This window comes from Lolium rigidum, chromosome 6, assembly GCF_022539505.1.
Source record: "Lolium rigidum isolate FL_2022 chromosome 6, APGP_CSIRO_Lrig_0.1, whole genome shotgun sequence".
Classification (NCBI taxonomy): Eukaryota; Viridiplantae; Streptophyta; class Magnoliopsida; order Poales; family Poaceae; genus Lolium; species Lolium rigidum.
This window is the reverse complement of record NC_061513.1, coordinates 161,548,645-161,570,497: the sequence shown is the minus strand read 5'-3', so window position 1 is coordinate 161,570,497 and position 21,853 is coordinate 161,548,645. Positions and strand designations below refer to the sequence as shown.

At 47.5% G+C, this 21,853-nt stretch overlaps 2 protein-coding genes across 2 annotated transcripts; one reads left to right on the top strand and one right to left on the bottom strand.

Annotated features, from left to right (window-relative positions):
• The first annotated feature begins 1,134 nt into the window (after positions 1-1,134).
• On the top strand, positions 1,135-2,162 carry LOC124663481. Its single transcript, XM_047201178.1, has 2 exons — positions 1,135-1,981; positions 2,080-2,162. Exons 1-2 carry the CDS (start codon positions 1,135-1,137, stop codon positions 2,160-2,162), a joined length of 930 nt encoding a protein of 309 aa, XP_047057134.1.
• Positions 2,163-9,708: 7,546 nt separating this feature from the next.
• Positions 9,709-15,723, bottom strand: LOC124660379 (neutral ceramidase). Its single transcript, XM_047198185.1, has 9 exons — positions 15,335-15,723; positions 14,722-14,930; positions 14,019-14,387; positions 13,663-13,918; positions 13,302-13,572; positions 13,097-13,222; positions 12,572-12,635; positions 11,868-12,037; positions 9,709-10,455 (listed from the first exon to the last, which is right to left on the bottom strand). The coding sequence occupies exons 1-9, from the start codon at positions 15,670-15,672 to the stop codon at positions 9,910-9,912; spliced, it is 2,349 nt and encodes a 782-aa protein (XP_047054141.1). The 5' UTR covers positions 15,673-15,723; the 3' UTR covers positions 9,709-9,909.
• Between the last annotated feature and the right edge of the window lie 6,130 nt (positions 15,724-21,853).

Genomic DNA, 21,853 nt, shown 5'->3' with positions numbered 1-21,853 from the left:
CTCTCTCTCTCTCTCTCTCTCTCTCTCTCTGGTGCTCGGGGAAACCCTAGGTCCACGCGATGGCGTCACTCTTTTCTTGAAGTCGTCGTCTTAGCTATCAGAGGTGTCCTCTTCGGCAAAGATGTCGGATGTTGCGTTGCCCGGTGTTGGTCGATACCCATTGTGAAGGCCTTTCGGGCGCAATTTACGTCATGGTGGATGTACAAAAGCCATTGCCTTTCCCAAGACTGGCTATATTCTGCCTTCTTCTCATCGACTCCCCTTAGGCGTGTTGATCCGAGAAGCATTGGAGTTGTGGTCGTGCTGCGGTGGGTCTCACTTTGATCTTGACACGGTCTTAAAGCTTGGTGCCTCATGTCCTCGCCTTTCAGGATAGGATTATGGGCAAGGCGAGCTTTTGTCGCTTGATTGTTTCAGCGGGTACACTGTATGACATTTCAAGTGGTGTATGGGTTGTGGCCTTATGGCGAACATGTGCCAGCCATCTTGGCTTTTCTTCTATGAAATCGATACGTCTCTGTGGTGGTATCTTTGAAAAAGTTGTCAGTTCGGCAGGTGTTCGAAATGGCTGATCCCGTCACAAAGACATTTTTTTCGAAAATGGAGAAATCCCCCAGCCTCTGCCTTGTTAAATTGCATAAAGCCTTTATTATTATTTTATTAAAGCATATCCTAGTACGTCTTGTTACAAGCTTCATTCACATACCACTTAAGATCAATACATGAATCAACCAATTGAAAATATACAAAATAAACAACCACCAATATATCAACATTTAGCCTACAATCAAGCTGCTAGGCGCACCGGCTAAATAAAACCCAATAGACGATCACCAAACAATTGCACCCAAAGTCGATATCCTGCACTCGTAGAGCAAGAATGCCCAAAATCCAAATCGTTCATGTATGTTCGTCACACCGCCAAAACCAAGAAAACGGACCCCGAGCATTTTGATAGATCTACACACGTCTGCCTACTTTGCCGCTCCCGTTTAAAAGCCAGTAGGCCACTACCACCACCACCTCCACAGCACCACACTCGCCAAGCTCGCCCCACGCCCCAACACCGGACAGAGCGCGGCGCGCACGCACGAACGCACCCACGCGCAGCGAAGCACGGCAGCGCTTTCGCCCATGCACGTCCTCTGGCTGCTGGCGGCGCGGCGGTTCCGCCGCCGCGCCCGCGCCGTGTCCACGATCACCGCGAGCGCAGCGACGGCGCCGGCCACCCCGTGCGGCTACGGCTACGGCTACGGCGTCGACGACGACGACGGCCCGTTCTTCGACCTCGACCTGTCGTGCTGCCGCTCCGCGCCGGCCTCCACCGCCGGCTCCAGCTCCGAGTCCGAGGACTCCTCAACCTCCTCCTCCTCCTGCTGCGCGGGCGGCGACGCCGACCTCGTCATCTCGCTGCAGCGCCAGCGGAGCTGCTCCGCGTCCTCGCCGCCGCCCTACGACCGCCTCTCCTTCGGCCGGTGCGGGTGGGGCGGCGCGCTGCCCCCGCAGCTGAAGTTCTGCGCGTCAGAGCCCAGCGACGACGCCGCTGCCGCGCGGCTGAGCGCGAGCGGCAGGCGCGGCAGGCTGCGCACGTTCAGCTTCGGAGCCGCGTCCGCCAAGGCCGCCTTCTACGGCGGCCGCGCCAGCTTCTCCCGCAGCTCCAGCAGCGCGCGCTCCGCGAGGATCTTCAGCGCGTACGGGCACGACTCGCCGTCGCCGGACCAGGACCAAGAAACGGGCGCCAAGAGGGGGCAGCCCTCGGCGGAGGTGATCAGGCGGTACCTGAGCAAGATCTCGAGGCGGCTGCGCAGGGTGGCGCCCGCTGCGGACATCCGGCTGCGGAAGAGCCGGTCGGCGTCCGCGGCGCAGACGGCGGCTCCTGCCCAGTTCTCGTCACCGCCGTCCCGGCGTGACGACACGCTCCTGGAGCAGCAGGACGGCATCGCCAGCGCCATCGCGCACTGCAAGGAGTCCATCCACCGCGGTACGTGCCCGTCGTCCTCCGCTAATTTCGTCGAGATTATTACTGTATTATCGAAGCAGTTGTTCTGACGCGCGTATCACTTGCATTGCTTCGTGCAGCGTCCATGTCGGAGTGCGACTCGTCGCTTCTGCGGTCGTGGAGTGATCGAGGAACAGAGCCTGCATCCCGACGAGCGTCGTAGCCAATCAAATCAAAGAGACTTCTCTTTGCTTTACATGCTCTAACTATAGAACATTTGGCTTGGGAATTCGGGGGGAATTAAGCGGGACCGAAGCTTCGCGCTGAATTTCGCAAAGTTGGCGACGAAAAGACGACGAAGTACCTCAAATTGTTAAAAGCTTGGAGGGCATGCGGTGGTTTAGCAAGCTAGCGAGATCTTTAACAGTCCTTTGTGTGAGAGTTCTTTTGTATTTTTTGGCGTGGAGAAAGAGCTCCTTTTAGGCTCTTTTAGCCACCTTCTACCCACATGTACAAGCGTGGAAGGGTGCCAGTTCTTTCGTCCATCTTTCTTTTCTTCATGCCATCGTCCTCCTTGTACACGAACACTACCTGTATCTAATTTAGGCACTCCACTCCTACATTTTCTGCCTTAATTTTGACTGCCATAGCTTCTCACTGTGTGTGTCGTTTACAATTATGAGAAAAAATAGCACGAATCATGATATCTCGTCGCCATTTCCGTCGAATGGCGGATGTGACCATACTCAGCAGCAAGACGACCACCAGGTCTCATATAATTATTTGCAATGCACACGTACGAGATGTCACAAAAATGTATAATCAAGGGTCCGTTTGGTTGGAAGCATTGAAAGGGATGGGATGGATGGTCCAGGTTTTGGAGGATGGGATCGTCCTTAGTTCGCGTTTTGTGTTTTGTTTGGTTTCAAGACATGAAGTGGATGGATGGTATCCGTTTAGCTTACAATGCTTTTACTACCAACGGGTTAACATGCTTTTAATTACAATTAGCTTAACAGAAAGTGGGAAACAATGTGAGGAGTGCACGGATTCACCAACCATCTACTGGGAAGAACGCGCGCAGGGAGCGGGGACCGGCGGCCAGCGACGCCGGTCTGGGTGGCTTCCGGTCTTGGCCGGCGGCCGCGAGGTTGAGGCGACGGCCTGGCGAGCGGCGGCCGGCGACGCCGGTCCAGGTGGCTGCCGATCTTGGATGGGGGTCGCGAAGTTGAGGCGGCGGCCCGAGGAGCGGCGGCCGACGACGCCGGTCTAGGTGGCTATCGATCTTGGACGGCGGTCGCGGGGTTGAGGCGGGCGAGCTTGAGGCGGTGGCCCGAGGAGCGGCGGCCTGGCGAGCAGAGGCCTGGCCCGACGAGCGGCTGCCGAACTTGGACGAGGTGGTCGCACGGTGACGAGATCGAGCGAGGAATGACAGAGAGGAGAAGAGGAATTAGGAGTCGGTCCACGTATTAGAAAAACATGGATGGAGAGGTCCGGCCAATTCTAAGGGATCACCTGATTCAGCATATTTAAGGTATATTCTCTTAAGTGGATGGTACCATCCCTCACAGTTCATAACCAAACACATATAAAAAGGGGACCATCCCATCCCATCCCTCATTTGGTTTGGAACCAAACGCACGCCAACCGTACTCCTCTTCTTGCAAGAACTTTGCGATATGGTTTCTTCTTGGCTTGGACAAGCAAAAGCTAGCAGATGGAGACGGAAGGTTGGGATCTCGGAAAAGCTCGAAAAAGGTCTCGGAGGGCCCTTCCGTTCCGCAGCGCCATGATGGCCGACGAGCCGGTGCCGGTGGAGGCGTGAGCGATGTGGCGTACGTACGATGTGGGTGGTGAAGACAAAGATCTGCGCGTGATTCTGAGGGCTCGGGAAACCGCGCCACGCCCATTTCTTTCGCCATTGTTTATCTCCAGAGCTCGCCGCCTCTCCATGCTCGCCTCGCTTTCGCTTGCTGCCCTTTCGTTTACCTGCGTTATCGCGACGAGAGGGAAGTAAAAGGTCGACTCGCGAGAATGGCCCAAAGCTACACTAGCTTTGACGGAGGAAAAGGAGGTCGGAAAGCATTGTTTAGTCTGACCTTGGGGTTGGCTTTAGGCCTTTAATCTCGTTATAATTTGGAGGAAAAGCCATGGCAAAGCTTAACTAAGCGCAAAAGCTGCGTGACTTGCGCTGCTGCACAGCACTGCCGTCAGCATTAGCAGCGAATCCGAGGAGGAGCTTTCAGCGTGCATCTGAGGCCGCGCGGTGGGGGCCCGCGGCTATGATGCCCATCGGAAAAATTTCTACTCCATTATGCTGTGAAAGTGCAGGTTTTCGTTCTTGTTTTCATTCAGGGTTAATTATCTTGTTCCTGCGCTTTTACTGATGACGAAACTGCATCCTAGAGGCTTGCGGGCGCAATGATGGAATTTGATGCGTAGGATTCGCGGATCTTGACTGCTTGGAGAGGCGAGGGGAGTTGCTCTGTTTCGGTAGGGCTCGTAGAAGTTGCAGTAGCCGTATGCAGGCAGGATACAACTGTGCTGAGTGCTTGGGCAGACGCACCTGCAGAGATGGCTATCATGGTGGCCTCTGCGTGCAAGGAGAACTGTACGGCTTGTGTGGACGGGAAGGGAACCATGCTACTGTACGATGCTACGATTCGATTCAACCGCCCATTTATATACTCCCTCTGCTTCACGAAATATGTCTCACATTTGTCAAAAATAGGATATATCTATATACTATTTAGTGTCTAGATACATTTAAATTTTGATAAATTTCACATAAATTTTATGGATAGAGGGAGTACATCAAATGTATGTAGGGCTTGAAACTCATAGTGCATAAATTAAATTATTTGATATTCATATTTGAATAATTAAAAATGAGTGGTAATATCAACGGAAGTGGATGTGGTAAATATCCGAATCCGTTTTATAAAAAAGTATGGTATTGAATTTTGAAGCAAATATAGATATGAAAATAGATATATCTGTATCCAAATAAGATTACGTTAGCCAATTTTAGTAGTTCCATCCTTCATATGACAATTACCTAACCTAGAAAAGTTAACAAAGTGAGAAATCTAATTCTATTTGACTGAACTTGAAACTAATGTGTATTACTCTTCCTTGCCTAAATGTAGTGTATATAAAGTTTTCTTTTAAATGCCAAATGGTGTTAAGTTTGATCAAGTACGTAGAAAAAAGTATCAACGTCTAAAATATCTAATGATAACAATTTGGTATTATATATGTTGATAGTTTTTTCATATACCTGGTCAAACTTTACATCGTTTGACTTCTAAAAATCTTTCATGCACTACATTTTGGCAAAGAGGAAGTTTATCAATATATGCCATTATATAGTTGACTCACTATATATAAATCACGACTCACGAGTCTATTATTTCGTCATGTTCTACCCGTTATGAACTAAAAACAAATAAACATTTGCTCCGCACCCTTGTTTGAGTAACATCTACTCCGAGTTTATATTCGTCAGCATTTCATATTTGTATTTATGTTTGTTTTGAAAATATGAAAATTGATGTTGGACGGGCAATACTATGTGTGTTTCCATCACTAATGGAATGGATGGAACACAACGATTTTACCGGTAACGGTACCTACCGGTGTCACATCTACCGTCTAGTCCATGCTTTGAGATTGGTGAGCCTTTTGATATTTTCTAATATAAAACTAATAATTGAAACACAAGTAAAAAATTTATGAAACAAAAGTGATACATGAAAAATATTATGAAACAGTTGTGGTTGTTTCTCTCCTCGTGCTACGGTGTGCTCGGCGATCAAGGCTCCGGTTATGCAGATCATGTCTGAACTCCTGGAGTTGTGTGGTGGTGTGCTTACGCCTCCCCCATTGAGGAAGTGAGGCCCGGTTCGCACGAGTTATCGGATGCGGCTTCTCCACCGTGTCAGGCACTTGAGAAGTGTGCTGTTGTTGACGTTGCAGTCTCTCCCTCGCCTGAGTCCGGCAGACATGTGGTTCTTATTGGTGATGGGGTCGCTAAGTCTGGGTTGTTGCCAGTTGTGGCTGGAGCTGTCGTCGCCAGAGAGGTTTGCGACTTCCTCGCCACCTTGGTTGTTGCCTATCCTCGATCAGCAGTTCGTTGACGGGTGCCTCTCAATGTCGTGGCCTGTCTTTTCGACGCGACGTTCGAGTGTCGTGTTTGAGTGCTTGTTAGTGTCGCCTTGTGGTCTATGTAGGTGTGTTGTTAGTGTGGGCTTGGCCCGGTTGTTGTAGATTTTCGTCCGATTTTTTTCTAAAAATCGGACACCTTCTTAATTAATGGATGAGTTAATGGATGAGGCAAAGCTTTTACCTCCAATTCAAAAAAAAAGTGAAACTCATGATGTCACCGCCGACGTCACTCCAATTTGTTTCGCAAAAATATTCGTGTTTCAGTTATGTTTCAGATTTATTTTAGAATTTTATAAAAAAATTGTTGACCACATGAATGATATCACTGCTGACGTCATTCCTGTAGATGAGGTTTTCAGGAATGGATGCCCATAGCAGGTCGCTCTTCCGATGCTTCCTATGCGCCATGTTGGGACTTGGTGTAACGATTTCACATGAGAAACGAAAAAAATACAGTATCATGGGTGTTGTCTCATTCGTGAACCTGCACACGATTTTCCTTGAGGAAGAGGCGTGTACAATGACATTCCGGGCTATCCTGCTGACTGGCATGCATGAACCGCGTCTTGCTCGTCCTTCTCGACAGGACCCGGAAGACACGATGGTTACAAAAATTTCAGAGGGCTGCTACCTGCTAATCCTGTAATCCATCGCCTTGCTGGGAAACAACCGGCATCTATCCTCCTTGGATACGCATGCTTCTTGGTGTAACAAACGAACCGTCTCCGTGCGAGTTTTGGGAGTCCAGAGATGCATGAACAGTCGTCACATCGGGCAAGGGCTTCTACGAGTAATAATTTCTAAATGTCAAACGTGCTTCTGTATCGCGGACAAGGACGAGACCGATGTGACGAGAGGATCTAGCAGTCTTCCCCAAAGCCAAGAAATCGCTCGCGGGTTCCTTGGAATGCTAGTAAACTACTCCTACTACACTGTATTGCTTGGCTTGTAAAGCCAGCGACAGCACGTTTCATATCCACGTGTAAGAAGTAAGAACATGAAGCAGCGTTTATACACTACCTTCAGCTTCAGCCTAGAAACATGAAATTTAACCTTTCTTTTCCCTTTTGCTTTCCCCAAGTTTGGTACAGTTCTTCCTCCTTTCCCTCGTCTGGACACAGGCGATTGAACGCGTTGCGGTGCTAATGGTTTTTGTTACTTGCGGGCGGTCAGCGGTCGATGTCGACCATTAGATCCAGTTAAGCGAACTCACGTTTGGTAGCGATATGGAGAGATCAAATTAATTGGGCATTTCTGGGTAAAATTGTGAAACTAATTAAATGTTTTTTTCTGATCAGGTTATTAATATGACTATGAGTATTATGGTAGATGGTAAATGGGGAGCTGGGGCGGCATGTTAGGGCATGTATAAGGGCACGTACAATGGGGTGATGTCAGTCTTCCCATACAGATGTCACGTCGGGCACGTACAATTGGGTGATGTCAGCCTTCCTTACGCTTGCCACGTTAGATTTTTTGCTTAGTTGGAGGAGAGAGAATGAAAGAAGAGAAGGTTGTCTTCCCTTAGCTAAGGGTAAGAGAAGACTATTGTTTCCCATTGTAGGACTTGTCTTCTCTTAGTCACATAATTTCCTAGTCAAAATAATTAATTATCATTTATTGCAAGATATGACAATAAAAGATAATGCATTGTACCGATTATATTTATCATCATCTCTAGATGACATGGAATGCTAAGAGAAGACGTGTCTTCCCTATTATTGTACATGCCCTCAGATTTTTACTTAGTTGGAGGAGAGACAATGCAGAGAGAAGGCTGTCTTCTCTTAGCTAAGGGATCATCTCTTAGAAAATAAGGAAATACTATTTTCTCCATTGTATCACATACGTCTTCCCTTAGCCATAAATTTTCTACCAAAAATTAATTATTCGTATTACTTGCTAGAGATGGCGTAAGAGATAATAAATTGTATGACTTATATCTAATGCTTTCTCTAGCTGATGTGGCAGGGTAAGGGAAGACATGCCTTCTCTACCATTATACATGCCCTAATGGGGTGATGTTAGCCTTCCCTTAGAGATGCCACATCAGATTTTTGCTTAGTTAGAGGAGGGAGAATGTTGTCTTCCTTAGCTAAGGGATTATCTCTTAAAAAATAAGAGAAGACTATTTTATCTATTATATCACATATGTCTTTTCTTAGCAACAAATTTCCTACCAAAATTTAATTATTCATATTAATTAATAGAGATGTCTGTAAGAGATAATTCCGTTGTATGACTTATATCTAATGCATTCTCTAGCTGATATGGCGGTGTAAGGGAAGGCATGTCTTCTCTACCATTGTACATGCCTTACTGATAGAGGAGTAAGACGAGGAAATCCGCTGTCTCCTCTTTTATTTAATGTGACGGTTGATTCTTTGGCATATTTGATCCATCGAGCTACTGATTTAGGAATTTTGGTGGGTGTGACAGCTGAATTACAGGACCGAGGCATCTGCACACTGCAATATGCAATATGCCCATGATACTATGTTCCTGCTTAAGGAAGGTGAAGAAAATGCCAGAAACCTCAAAATCATTTTATGCATGTTTGACCAGTTGTCTGGCCTAGAAATACACTTTCACAAAAGGTGATGTTTTCTGTTTTGATCAACCAGGGACAATGTTGAGCATTGTGAAGAGATTTTCACATGCAAAGATGGTAGTATGCCTGTCTTATTTGGGAATTCGTGTGGACTCCATCAGGATACTAAACAAGCATTGGAACACATCTGAGGACAGAATGGGTAAAAAGCTAGAATGCTGGCAAAGTGAACTTCTGCTCATTGCGGGAAGAGTCACCTTGTTGAACTCTTGCTTAAGTAACTTGCATATACATATGATGTCTTTTTATGGTTTACCAGTTGGTCTGTGTAACAAGTCTGATGTGTTCATGAACAGACTGTTGCGGCAAGAAGAACTTGGCTCTAGGAAATACTCCCTCCGGTCCTTTTTAATTGATTCAAATTTAGTACAAAGTTGTACTAAATCCGAGTCAATTAAAAGAGACCGGAGGGAGTATCACTTAGTCAATTGGGAATTTGGGATACAGTCTATACTCCCAAAGCTTTAGGTTGACTAGGGGTTTGGAATAAAATTAATGAATGTGTGCTTGCTGGGAAGAGGATTTGGAAGTTGGAAAATGAGGAGGGAATTTGGCAAAGTATTTTGCGAAAGAAGTACCTTCAGAACCAAATTCTTACTCAAGCTGAGAAGAAACCTGGGCCATCACAATTTTGGAATGCTTTGATGGATATCAAACCCATTTTCCTTGCTTTTTGTCGGAAAAAGCTTGGGAAGACCGGAAGAGCACACCTTTCTGGGAGGATGTGTGCTCTATCAGTTGCCTGGAAGACAATAGCACCATGCGACGGCTGGGAATGCTGTTTTCAGATTGCCTTTTGAGGGTGCTGTAAAAGTAAGTGTTGATGCAAGAACGCTTCAGCGGGGTATCGTTGATCATGAACGACATAACGGTAATTTGAAGCACACAGTCGTCAAGGCTGTTAACATCACTAGATATTGGTAGGCATGTTGGTTTCACTCCCATAATCCTGAAATCTCCTGCTACCTGCTGCAATTGGAAACACCAAATATATCGACAGTATAATGTACATGCTATATATATTTCCCTTGGAAGTTAAGTATAGGATTTCGCATAATCGAACACCATTACAACTCTCATACACAAGTAAATACAAGGAAGAAACCATGTCGGTGCCTTAACGAGATCACATTCCAAGACGTGTGTGTTTCTACATTCTGGCAGGTACACCGCCAAAAGCATCGTGTATTGCCTAACGCACTGCGAATGCACTAGAGGCACCTGTAAAATGCTTGATTGAACCTATAATTGGCTTAGAGGCACCGAAATGCCTCAGCCTGTAAACACCGGAGGCAGCATCTTCAGGAATGGTCCACTCCAGAGTGGCAAAACTTTTTGAACTCAGTTTTGAAGGCCTTGACCACTTGAACTGCAATGACCAATCATCGTCGTCATAGACAGGAATCCAGTCCTTGCCATTTAGCTTCTCAACAAGTGCGAAGGTGCCGTTGGTGAGAAGGTCATTCCTTGGACAGGCCGAATAGAATGTAGCGTTCACAGTGCTGCCCTTCCTGAAGTTCGAGTTTGCAGGAACGTCGGAGCTGACATCTCCGAAGTTGGCACCAATAGGAGTTGTGTCAAACATTACACCTGGCAGTAGTCCGATTTGCTTGTGCAGCATGTCAGGAGGTTGGACATTTGTTGGGACCTGTTGGTTTGTAACCATTGCTGTGGCAAGCTTCTGAAACTCTTGGATGTATGCACTCAAGGTATGTGGACCGTACAGCGTTGATGCTCCCTACAAAACGTACCCAGTCCAATGAATTATTTATGCATTGATACATACCTGAGTACATCTATTTTATATATTTGACCGAACAATAACTAGAAATTCAGGTTAAGATACTCCATCCGATCCATAAGTTTTATTTCAAATTTGGACTAAATTGAACTAAAGGTCCTACACTTATTATGGATCGGAGGAAGTATATCAGATCTTCAGCGAAGGGACACAAAAAAAAGCTAAAGTTGGAGGTATTTTTTTTCCAATTTTGCAAAACTAGTTGGTAATGGAGGAAAGAAGAGGATCTATGGATTGGGGATAGTACTTTATGCAATAAGTTCCCAAGACTTTGTGGGGGGAGTTAGCCCCTGGTATCAGCTGACTGACTTGTGCAGTGGGGTGGAGCTGTCTGAGGAGGAAGATAAATGTAAATGGACTCTTTGTTCCTCTGGTGTTTCTAATGCTCATTCAATATATGCTGCCCTGAAAGCTAGATAATTTGCCCTTTTAAACAGATAATAGTTTTTGATGTGACCACTCAAAGTAAAGGTATTTTGTGGTTACCTTTTAAGAATGTGCTACTACATAAGAGGATGGATTGGTAGTGCAAAACGTCTGTTCTGTAACAGTGCTGAATCTATAGATCATCCCTTTCTCCATTATTCTGTGGCCGAGTACATTTGGGGTGTTCTGAGGTGTGATTTCAATCTGTAATCTCTACCTAGTTCTTTCGATGAGTTAGGTTTCCTGTCAAAAGTTGTTGCGGCGGATGAGATGGTATGGTCTCTACAGAAGGCTGGGAATAATGTCTGGTTCATTGGAGTGTATCACCAGGATCCCACCACTATATAGTGTTTACCGTTGCTTACTGTATTTCTATCTGGTCTGGTTTACCGCTGACCACAATTTTTTCTATAGGAGGCAAGACTTGGGCCCTACGGTTCTCCGATTAGCAAAATTTCTATGAGAAGGATACTTTACTGAAGGATCTTCGCTGTACTGAAGTTGTGGATGAGGAGGCTTGGGTCTTTTTTCTTTCTTTCTAGTTTTGCAAAGGTACCCTTATTTTCAACTAGTAACAACTCATCTTTAGCAGTTCACAAAGTACTATTTACTAGTTGTGTCAAGAAAGTGGATGTTGCTGAAACAAGTTCTGATATGTGTAAAGACATCATCAAATCATGACACCCAGTTCTATTGCAGGCTTGCAAGCAAATTGCGTGATTGATATTCTGATACATCTGGACTGAGCAGGGACATGAAAAAACATCATAACAAGAAGTCTATAGATGTAAAATCTGACATAAAACAAGGACAAAGTGCACATTTTATCCATATCAATTAATATAATGCAATCTAGTAAAACAGTAAAAATTGCAGTAACTAAAAATTATGTGCAACTGTTCTTTTGTGATCGAATGACATACCTCATATCTTTGGATCTGGTATTCTTCGAACGTTGTAACATACTGAGAATATGTGTTTGTCAGCCCCGCAAGAACAACATGAATATTGCTATTAAATTCACCATTGCTGCCACTTATCAGTACATTCTTGACAGCATCACGCAGCCGCCTGCCAGCCATTGTCGTGAATTCTGTACCAAAATGTAACAAAAGAATTAACGGAGTGCTGGTGCTTATTGTTTCTGACCATTTGTGGCTCCCTTGCTAGTTCTAGAAGCCAAGCAATTTCCCACCTAACTCCTGCCCAGCAAGGCTAGTTTTTTGAAGAGCTAAAAAACTTTGGTATGTATAGGAAGGACGCTAACATGGGCAAGGTTCGCTTGCTCTTCTTTTTGTCATCCTTTGGTCAACTAATTAGTTTGTAATAAATAGAACTATATACTATATTTTGAAATAGTTATATTTCAACACAAAATACTAATTCATCTTATCTACCAACCCCCTAGCTTTGCTGGTCATGCTGCCTTGAGTTATCGCTCATCTGGGCTAGTTTGTCCTTCCAAAGCAAATCAAAATGGGAAGGATGATTAAGACATGCATATTGCTGCTTTTGTTGAGCAACGGTATCTCAAACATTGGATGTCATAACACATCTCGAAAGATGAAGGAAACCACATGCACTTCTAACTTGACAGACATAGTAGGATTGACAAATTGGAATATACCTCCAGGAACACACAAGATAACCAGCTGGCCGATTCTTATGATCTGAATGGGAAGAATCGAAGGCTGCATAAGATTGCAGAAGTCAATACAAGACCAGGCAAGAAATACAGGACCAGGAAATAAAAAACAGTGTTAACTTAGTAAGTTGGTTTCTAGTTAGAGATCTTGGCTCTGATTTAACATATCGTGGAGCTTACGCATAACAGGTGTCCTGCAGTACACAAACGGCAACCCATTCAATCTCATCACACCAGAAAAGCTGTGTTCAGAGGGAAAATGTGGATATTGGCTACGATTTAAGCTCTAAAACTAAGAAAACCCAATGGGAAAAAATAAAATTGGTTAAAGAAAAGGGACTGATATTACAGGAAATTATATGTTATATATCAGCCTATGGAGTCCTGATTTAGTGCAGCAGTAATTTGTCCTTATTAGTGTTGACCTTGGTGTCAACTATCAAGTGAAATAACATCAGAGCAAGTGTTTTTACAAGCTTTGCATATATTGCAAAAAGTAAGTCATACCGCCCAATCATATGGTTCCTTCATTTCACCAGTGTCTAGCAATATTGGTTTCGGAGCATGGCACTCGACTTGCTCTTTCCCTGGTGTCTTTAGTAAGTTCCTCACTAATCTCCAGAAAGGGTTTCCCTGATAAGAAAAAGTTAACAATCAGCGAATAGCATGTCATCAAAAATTCAGAAGCACGTATTTAGTTCATAGGCTGAACCTTGTCATCTCCTTGTTTGAAATCAAAAGCTCCAGGGCCATCTGTCGTTCCAGCAGCAAATGCAAACCCCATGGCTGCTGGGCATGTTTTCACCACCTGCTGACCACCTGTGCTTGTAGAAACACTAACTCCGAGCTGCGAGAAATCCAAGTAAGTATGCCTATAGTCGATTTTTCCTTGTATTTCTTCAGAAGCTGAATTAAAGAGATCTGCGGCCTTCAGAAACTGCCGACTCGCAATTATGCGGGTACTTTCGAACTCATCAGGGTACCTGCAAGACAGCAACATTGAAAGTTTCATTTATAACTAGTTGCCAATAATGTGCACTGAAGGTTATTAACTTGTTATGTATGATGAATACCCTGGGCCTCGTCCATAACAAAGTTCATTCTTCCCATTACATGTGCTGTGATTGAAATCGCAAGGAAGATGGGTGTCTATACAAAACGTTCCCAGCACATTTGGACTAACATCTCCACAATTTGACTGGCAAAATGCAGAAACAAATTTGGCAGTGTTTTCTTGAGTGCTTCTAATACGTCTAGCAATATTTGAAGCTGCTAATCTTCTGCCGCCTGAGGCCACGTAGGATGATGCCAATTGCATTAAGTCATCAGCTGAAAAAACCAATTTAAGAAAAAAAAAAAGGTTCAGGAACAACTTAACATGTTTCGTTCCAATACACTATCTAAACAGAGCAAGAAGCATGGAACATACTTATTTCATTTGGTTCCGGGATTATTGTAGAGACTCTTCTCGGCAGTACAGATGACAGGTGCAAGGATCGAAAATCAACAGAATTTGCATGACCTTTCTGCTTTGAAACACCATTTTGTTCAGCCCAGTCTTCCATGAAACGTGCAGCTGCTCCTTTGTTATCACCACTTATCAAAGAATTTTTACGACTCATTGATGTACCGTGAGTCGCAAACCAATTAAAACTTCCAACTGGACCCATTTCATTATCTACAAACTTAACGAGGGTCATTTGTTTATCAACGTTATACTGATATTTGCTTCTCTCTTCAGCAGGGTTATTAAGATACGCGCTCGGGCTGCGATTCACACCAGCATCAAGAAGGTCGCCTGAAAATCAAGTCTGAGATTGATAACAAAATTTTCCGAGCAACTATATCTAAGCTTATCTGGCAAAACAAGGACTGTTTGGAAAAAAAAAGAGCAGGCAGCATCTAAAATTATACTGTGACATTGGTTATCGTATAGCTTTCTGTACTAGTTGAAAACTTTGCAGCTAGACTTCAAATTAACATTTAAAGACCAACTTGAAACTAAATGCATAACCCATAGAGCAAGGTGGAAGGCACTGTAAATAATACCGAACAAATGTATTTTAAAACATATATGTGCCAATGGTGGTTTGGTAAAACCTTAGTCAAAGACGATGCGGATAGTTTTATACCGTTATTGACATAGATTTTCCCAGGACGGAGGTTGTTATGAGCTTCAACGATGCTTTGCTCAATGCCATCGACAATTACATCAAATGACTGGCGAACAAACCCAAGAGATGTGACGATGTAGACCACATACTGCAGATATCCTCCAGGCCCAGCATGGGTATGGATGCCACTAATAGCCACGTTGTTCTCATTATAAAGATCACCATACCTGCAAAATTGAGGTTTGGAAAGTCAACTCAACTTCACCAGCATGGAAGGAAGAATCTACTTTCTCACTAAGTAGAACAAGCAGATTTTACAGTATGCATATGTCTTGTGAAATGGCTAAGGATGTTAAGAGGCAGTGTCTTAGTTAATAACCAAAATAATGTGCAGAAAGACACCAATTATTAATGATGGCTTGACACAATCAAGAAAATAAGTAGGTAAGAAGTAAACAAACAACTTGATATAATGAACCAAAAAAATTCAAGAGACCGAAATGTGCAAAGGATTATAAAAGAAGCATGCAACATTTTCAGTCTGCGAATAGACATCACATACACAGAACCATTGCAAACAACATTTCAGGGTTTTCTGATGATAAAAAATTCAAGGGAAGTTGAGCGTTACCTTGCTTTTAGCCTTTCTAGCACCTTTATGTTGACAAGCTGTGATGCCATGCAAGCATCAAGATTGACAAACACAACACGCTTTCCATCAGGCTCGGCAACGATGAACGCGCGTGACTTTAGCCTGAAGTGGATCCCTGACGCAATCTGCTCGGTATTTGCATAACCCATCATGTTAACATCTGCCGCTGGCCCTGTTATGTCATAGCTCCCCATGCCGACCAGATAAGGCGAGTCTGAGAGCACCCAGCTGCTGTTCTGAAGGGCGAGAAGTAGAAGAAGACATAGCCAGATCCTGGACGAACCAGAACCACGGACTTGGTAGCGCAAGCCCTCCATCAGGAACCAAGGAGTGGGGCTGCCAATCAGCTCATGCAAGTACGAGATCTCGAGAGAAGGACGAAGAAACTACACGCTGCAGAAAAGAAGAAACTCTGTTACAAAATCGCCAAACAATCTATCATCGTAATGCGAAAAGAGGGGGGCATACTGTCCAGACAGATAAAGAAACAAGAGCATGGCAATTCCACCGTGTTCCTCAACATGAACACATTATGAGCAGATCTCCTATTGAAACCAGGGAATTTATGTTACTACCTGAGAAAAGGACTCCTGGACCAATTGTAATGGCACAAGCTACAGAAGTAGTATGACAGAAACAGAGTGGATGAGAACGTAGTACTACGATGGCACCATTACTAGGCCTGAATGAATGCACTAGTACTAGTAGTATACCTCGCCACAATACCAATTCTGGACCACGTCGAATCCTTAAAACGGGGAGTATCTGTGCCAACACGACAGCGCGTCTCCCTCAAGGCAAGCAAACCCCCGCAACGTCCTAACCGCTAAGCCAAGTTCCACAAGCAACGATAGTGCAAAGCCCAGATCAAAATCAAAAAAAAAAAAAAAAAAAAAAACTCCGGCGCAAAGCGCCATGCGTTGCAGGCAGCCACTAGTCTCACCAAACAGTCAAACGCGGAGCAATTGCAGAGTGTAAACAGTGCCAGTTCTGGACAGGGACAACGGGTAATACGCCCTCGCTGGATCACCAGATCAACCCCGAATCGGGAAAATTGACCCTAGTGAAATTACGCGGTTTAATTTTGCTGGTCCAACACGCGTATCCAGTTTGAGGCGGATCGGGAAACGGAAACTGGATATAGCTCGACCTGGCTGGAAGGAAAGAATGGGGATGAGGATGGAACTAGAGAGGAACCAAAATTTACTCACCGGAAGGAGGGCGGAGAATCCCGGCGGCTTCGGTTGCTGCTGCGATGGCTAGTGGCCGGTCGGCCCTTCCGCCATTTAAGGCCGCAGGGATCGCAGAGACGACGCGGGCGATTGGGAACTCCAAGACGAGGGCGCCTCGTAGTCGTAGCGCGGTGGACAGGAGCCGCTCTGGCCTGGTACTCTCGTCTACTAATACTAGTGGGTAGCACACCAGTGTTTGAAGGCTGGGCGGCGTCAAATCTGACGAGTGTGGAGGGAGACAAGCGGGAAGGATTGGGACCTAGGACGCCGTCGCCGTGGAGACGGGGGCGGAGCGGAGTGGCGAAGACGGCGACGGAGGGGGAGGGAGAGGTAGACAGGCCGGCCCTGACAGGGTGAAGCGTCCAAGGCAAGGCACGGCTGGGAAAGGGAAGGCGCCGAGGTGGTGGCCCTGGATGGTGGGCAGGATCGGGAGAAAATTGCGACCCACACACTGTCCCTCGTACCGTCCTGCGGGCTGTTCGGTGGATCTGATTCTGATTTATCTGGTCCATCCCATTCCCATTCCCATCCTCTGGAACAAGATGGGTACGCTTCAGAGTAAATGAAGCTGGACTTTGGGACTGGGACGCATTAAATTGGCTTATATATTTTATTCTGTACGTGGTAGAGAGGTAAGAGCATCCCAGCCGTTGGGCTCCCTAGACCGAAATCCGGCGTTATTTAGCGCCGGATGGATGTAGTTTTTAGCCTGGGGAGGCCCATTTTTCCAGCCGCGAGCCCATGGACGCGCACCCACCGCGTGCATAGCGACGCGCGTAGCCACCGGAAGGGCAATCGTCGGAGTTCCTCGACGCATTGAACCGTCGCGAAGTGGTCCGGAGAGCCGAAACGACTCGTCGGGAACGGTCGAAGTGGCCTCGATGCGAGAACCGCCGTAATGGAGCACGAACTCCGCGGAAGAGCAACCGCCGCTCTCTTTCGTCGAGAGACCTACATATACGGTTTCCGACGGCCGACGCCATTCATCCGTTCTCTCGTCACCATCCTCCGTCAACCATGAGCGATCTCTCTTGGCCATCGGACACCGACGACGAGGAAGCCGCCCGGATGGCGACATTGGTGGGATAAAGCCGCATCGTCCGGCGAGCGACGATTCCCTCCGCCGGCCGGCGAGGACGACGACGAGGAGGACGAGGAGGAGGCCGAAGAGGCCAAGGAGCAGAGCCGAGGAAGAGGCCGAGGAAAAGGAGGAGGAAGAGGCCGAGGAAAAGGAGGAGGACGACGAAGAGGCTGAGGACACTGACGAGGAGGAGGAGTCAACTTCCTCCGACGAGGAGGTGACGAGCCGGAAGCGTCGCCGCCACGACGATGAGGCGGGGCCATGTAGGAAGAAGAAGTAGTTTAAGTTTGTTTTAAAGTTTTTATATGTAATTTTTATGTTTATTCGAATTATATTCGAAATATATATAATCTATCTATGTTGCACCACTTGAGAGTTCAAAGCTTTCGTTCGACGAGGGTATTGCCGTAGATCGTTCGACGAGGGTATTGCCGTTGATCGGGAAGACGAGGGTATTGCCGTAGATCGGGAAGACGAGGGTATTGCCGTAGATCGGAGGCCATTGTCGCCGACAAGTTGGGGCCACGCGCGCTTCGTTTCGTCCGGAGTCCCCGAGCGCTCCGGGGGGCCGGGGATGGCGTGGGATCGCCGGATGAATTTAGGCCCAAATCCGGACGAAAACGAGGAACCGGGGGCGCGACTGGGCCGAATTACGCCGTTCGGATGGAAAAAACGCTCGCCGGGGGCCTGTTCGGGGGGATGAGTGGAGATGCTCTAATTGCTTGGATGTTTGATGAAGGGCAGCGCTAGTACATGTACCAAGAATTTTCGTCCACCTGTTGTACTGGTACGATCTACGGGTAAAAATTCTCCCTTGATTAAATCGCTAGTACGGAGTAAATCAAGCAGGGGTCACGTTGTTAGATGGGAATCGTACACAAAATACCAATGCAGAGCATCGGAGCCATTCGGAGGCCCCATCTCCACGACTCCACAGTCCACACCCTCCCGAAACCATCGTCCATCTGTAGCTGCGGCGGTGCCACTACAGACAAAGGGGGAAAAAACCTATCAACTGAAACCAGAATGTGAATGAAAGAAAACAGATTCGGCACCAACCTCCCGATATAACCGACTGGCCATACCAGCGCATCATGGCAGTGATGCGGCGCTTGTACATTGGGGATCCGTGGGTGTGGCAGCCGTGTGGTGTGTGGAATTCCGTGGTGTGTACACGTTTTCATGTCTGGCTCATCAGATTGTATCATGACTCGCGGAGACCAAGACTAGTCACTACTGATTCCTAATTTCAGATGGGAAAAACTGGTTATTTCATATTTTTGCTAACCGGGACTAAACCAACTCCCAACACACTGTCCCTCGTACTCGTCATGCGGGCTGTTCGGTGGATCCGATTGATCCGGTCCATCCCATTCCCGTTCCCATCGTCTGGAACAAGATGGGTACGCTTCGGAGTAAATGAAGCTGGACTTTGGAGTTTGGGACTAGGACGCATTTAATTGGTTTATACTATTTTATTCTGTACGTGGTAGAGAGGTAAGAGCATCCCAGCCGTTGGGGCTCCCCAGGCCGAAATCCGGCGTTATTTAGCGCCGGATGGATGTAGTTTTTGGCCTGGGGAGGCCCATTTTTCCAGCCGCGAGCCCATGGACGCGCACCCACCGCGTGCATAGCGACGGCGCAGTCACCGGGAAGGGCAATCGTCGGAGTTCCCTCGACGCATTGAACCGTCGCGAAGTGGTCTGGAGAGCCGAAACAACTCGTCGGGAACGGTCGAAGTGGCCTCGATGCGAGAACCGTCGTAATGGAGCACGAACTCCGCGGAAGAGCAGCCGCCGCTCTCTTTCGTCGAGAGACCTACATATACGGTTTCCGACGGCCGACGCCATTCATCTGTTCTCTCGTCACCATCCTCCGTCAACCATGAGCGATCTCTCTTGCCATCGGACACCGACAGCGAGGGGAAGCCGCCTGGATGGCGACATTGGTGGGATAAAGCTGCATCGTCCAGCAGCGACGATTCCCCTCCGCCGGCCGGCGAGGACGACGACGAGGAGGACGAGGAGGAGGCCGAAGAGGCCAAGGAGCAGGCCGAGGAAGAGGCCGAGGAAAAGGAGGAGGAAGAGGCCGAGGAAAAGGAGGAGGACGACGAAGAGGCCGAGGACACCGACGAGGAGGAGGAGTCAACTTCCTCCGACGAGGAGGTGACGAGCCGAAGCGTCGCCGCCACGATGATGAGGCGGGGCCATGTAGGAAGAAGAAGTAGTTTAAGTTTGTTTTAAAGTTTTTATATGTAATTTTTATGTTTATTCGAATTATATTCGAAATATATATAATCTATCTATGTTGCACCACTTGAGAGTTCAAAGCTTTCGTTCGACGAGGGTATTGCCGTAGATCGTTCGACGAGGGTATTGCCGTTGATCGGGAAGACGAGGGTATTGCCGTAGATCGGGAAGACGAGGGTATTGCCGTAGATCGGGAGGCCATTGTCGCCGACAAGTTGGGGCCACGCGCGCTTTCGTTTCGTCCGGAGTCCCCGAGCGCTCCCGGGGGCCGGGGATGGCGTGGGATCGCCGGATGAATTTAGGCCCAAATCCGGACGAAAACGAGGAACCGGGGCGCGACCGGGCCGAATTACGCCGTTCGGATGGAAAACGCTCGCCGGGGGCCTGTTCGGGGGACGAGTGGAGATGCTCTAATTGCTTGGATGTTTGATGAAGGGCAGCGCTAGTACATGTACCAAGAATTTTCGTCCACCTGTTGTACTGGTACGATCTACGGGTAAAAATTCTCCCTTGATTAAATCGCTAGTACGGAGTGAATCAAGCAGGGGTCACGTTGTCAGATGGGAATCGTACACAAAATACCAATGCAGAGCATCGGAGCCATTCTGAGGCCCCATCTCCACGACTCCACAGTCCACACCCTCCCGAAACCATCGTCCATCTCAGTAATCGCGGCGGTGCCACTACGGTACAAAGGGGGAAAAAACCTATCAATCGAAACCGAATGTGAATGAAAGAAAACAGATTCGGCACCAACCTCCCGATATAACCGATCGGCCATACCGGCGCATCATGGCGATGATGCGGCGCTTGTACATTGGGGATCCGTGGGTGTGGCAGCCGTGTGGTGTGTGGAATTCCGTGGTGTGTACACGTTTTCATGTCCGGCTCATCGATTGTATCATGACTCGCGGAGACCAAGACTAGTCACTACCGATTCCTAATTTCGGATGGGAAAAACTGGTTATTTCATATTTTTGCTAACCGGGACTAAACCAACTCCCAACACACTCGTCCCTCGTACCGTCCCGCGGGCTGTTCGGTGGATCTGATTGATCCGGTCCATCCCATTCCCGTTCCCATCGTCTGGAACAAGATGGGTACGCTTCGGAGTAAATGAAGCTGGACTTTGGAGTTTGGGACTAGGACGCATTTAATTGGTTTATAGTATTTTATTCTGTACGTGGTAGAGAGGTAAGAGCATCCCGGCCGTTGGGGCTCCCTGAGCCGAAATCCGGCGTTATTTAGCGCCGGATGGATGTAGTTTTTGGCCCGGGAGGCCCATTTTTCCAGCCGCGAGCCCATGGACGCGCACCCACCGCGTGCATAGCGACGGCGCGAGTCACCGGGAAGGGCAATCGTCGGAGTTCCCTCGACGCATTGAACCGTCGCGAAGTGGTCTGGAGAGCCGAAACGACTCGTCGGGAACGGTCGAAGTGGCCTCGATGCGAGAACCGCCGTAATGGAGCACGAACTCCGCGGAAGAGCAGCCGCCGCTCTCTTTCGTCGAGAGACCTACATATACGGTTTCCGACGGCCGACGCCATTCATCTGTTCTCTCGTCACCATCCTCCGTCAACCATGAGCGATCTCTCTTGCCATCGGACACCGACAGCCGAGGGGAAGCCGCCCGGATGGCGACATTGGTGGGATAAAGCTGCATCGTCCAGACAGCGACGATTCCCCTCCGCCGGCCAGCGAGGACGACGACGAGGAGGACGAGGAGGAGGCCGAAGAGGCCAAGGAGCAGGCCGAGGAAGAGGCCGAGGAAAAGGAGGAGGAAGAGGCCGAGGAAAAGGAGGAGGACGACGAAGAGGCTGAGGACACTGACGAGAAGGAGGAGTCAACTTCCTCCGACGAGGAGGTGACGAGCCGGAAGCGTCGCCGCCACGACGATGAGGCGGGTCCATGTAGGAAGAATAAGTAGTTTAAGTTT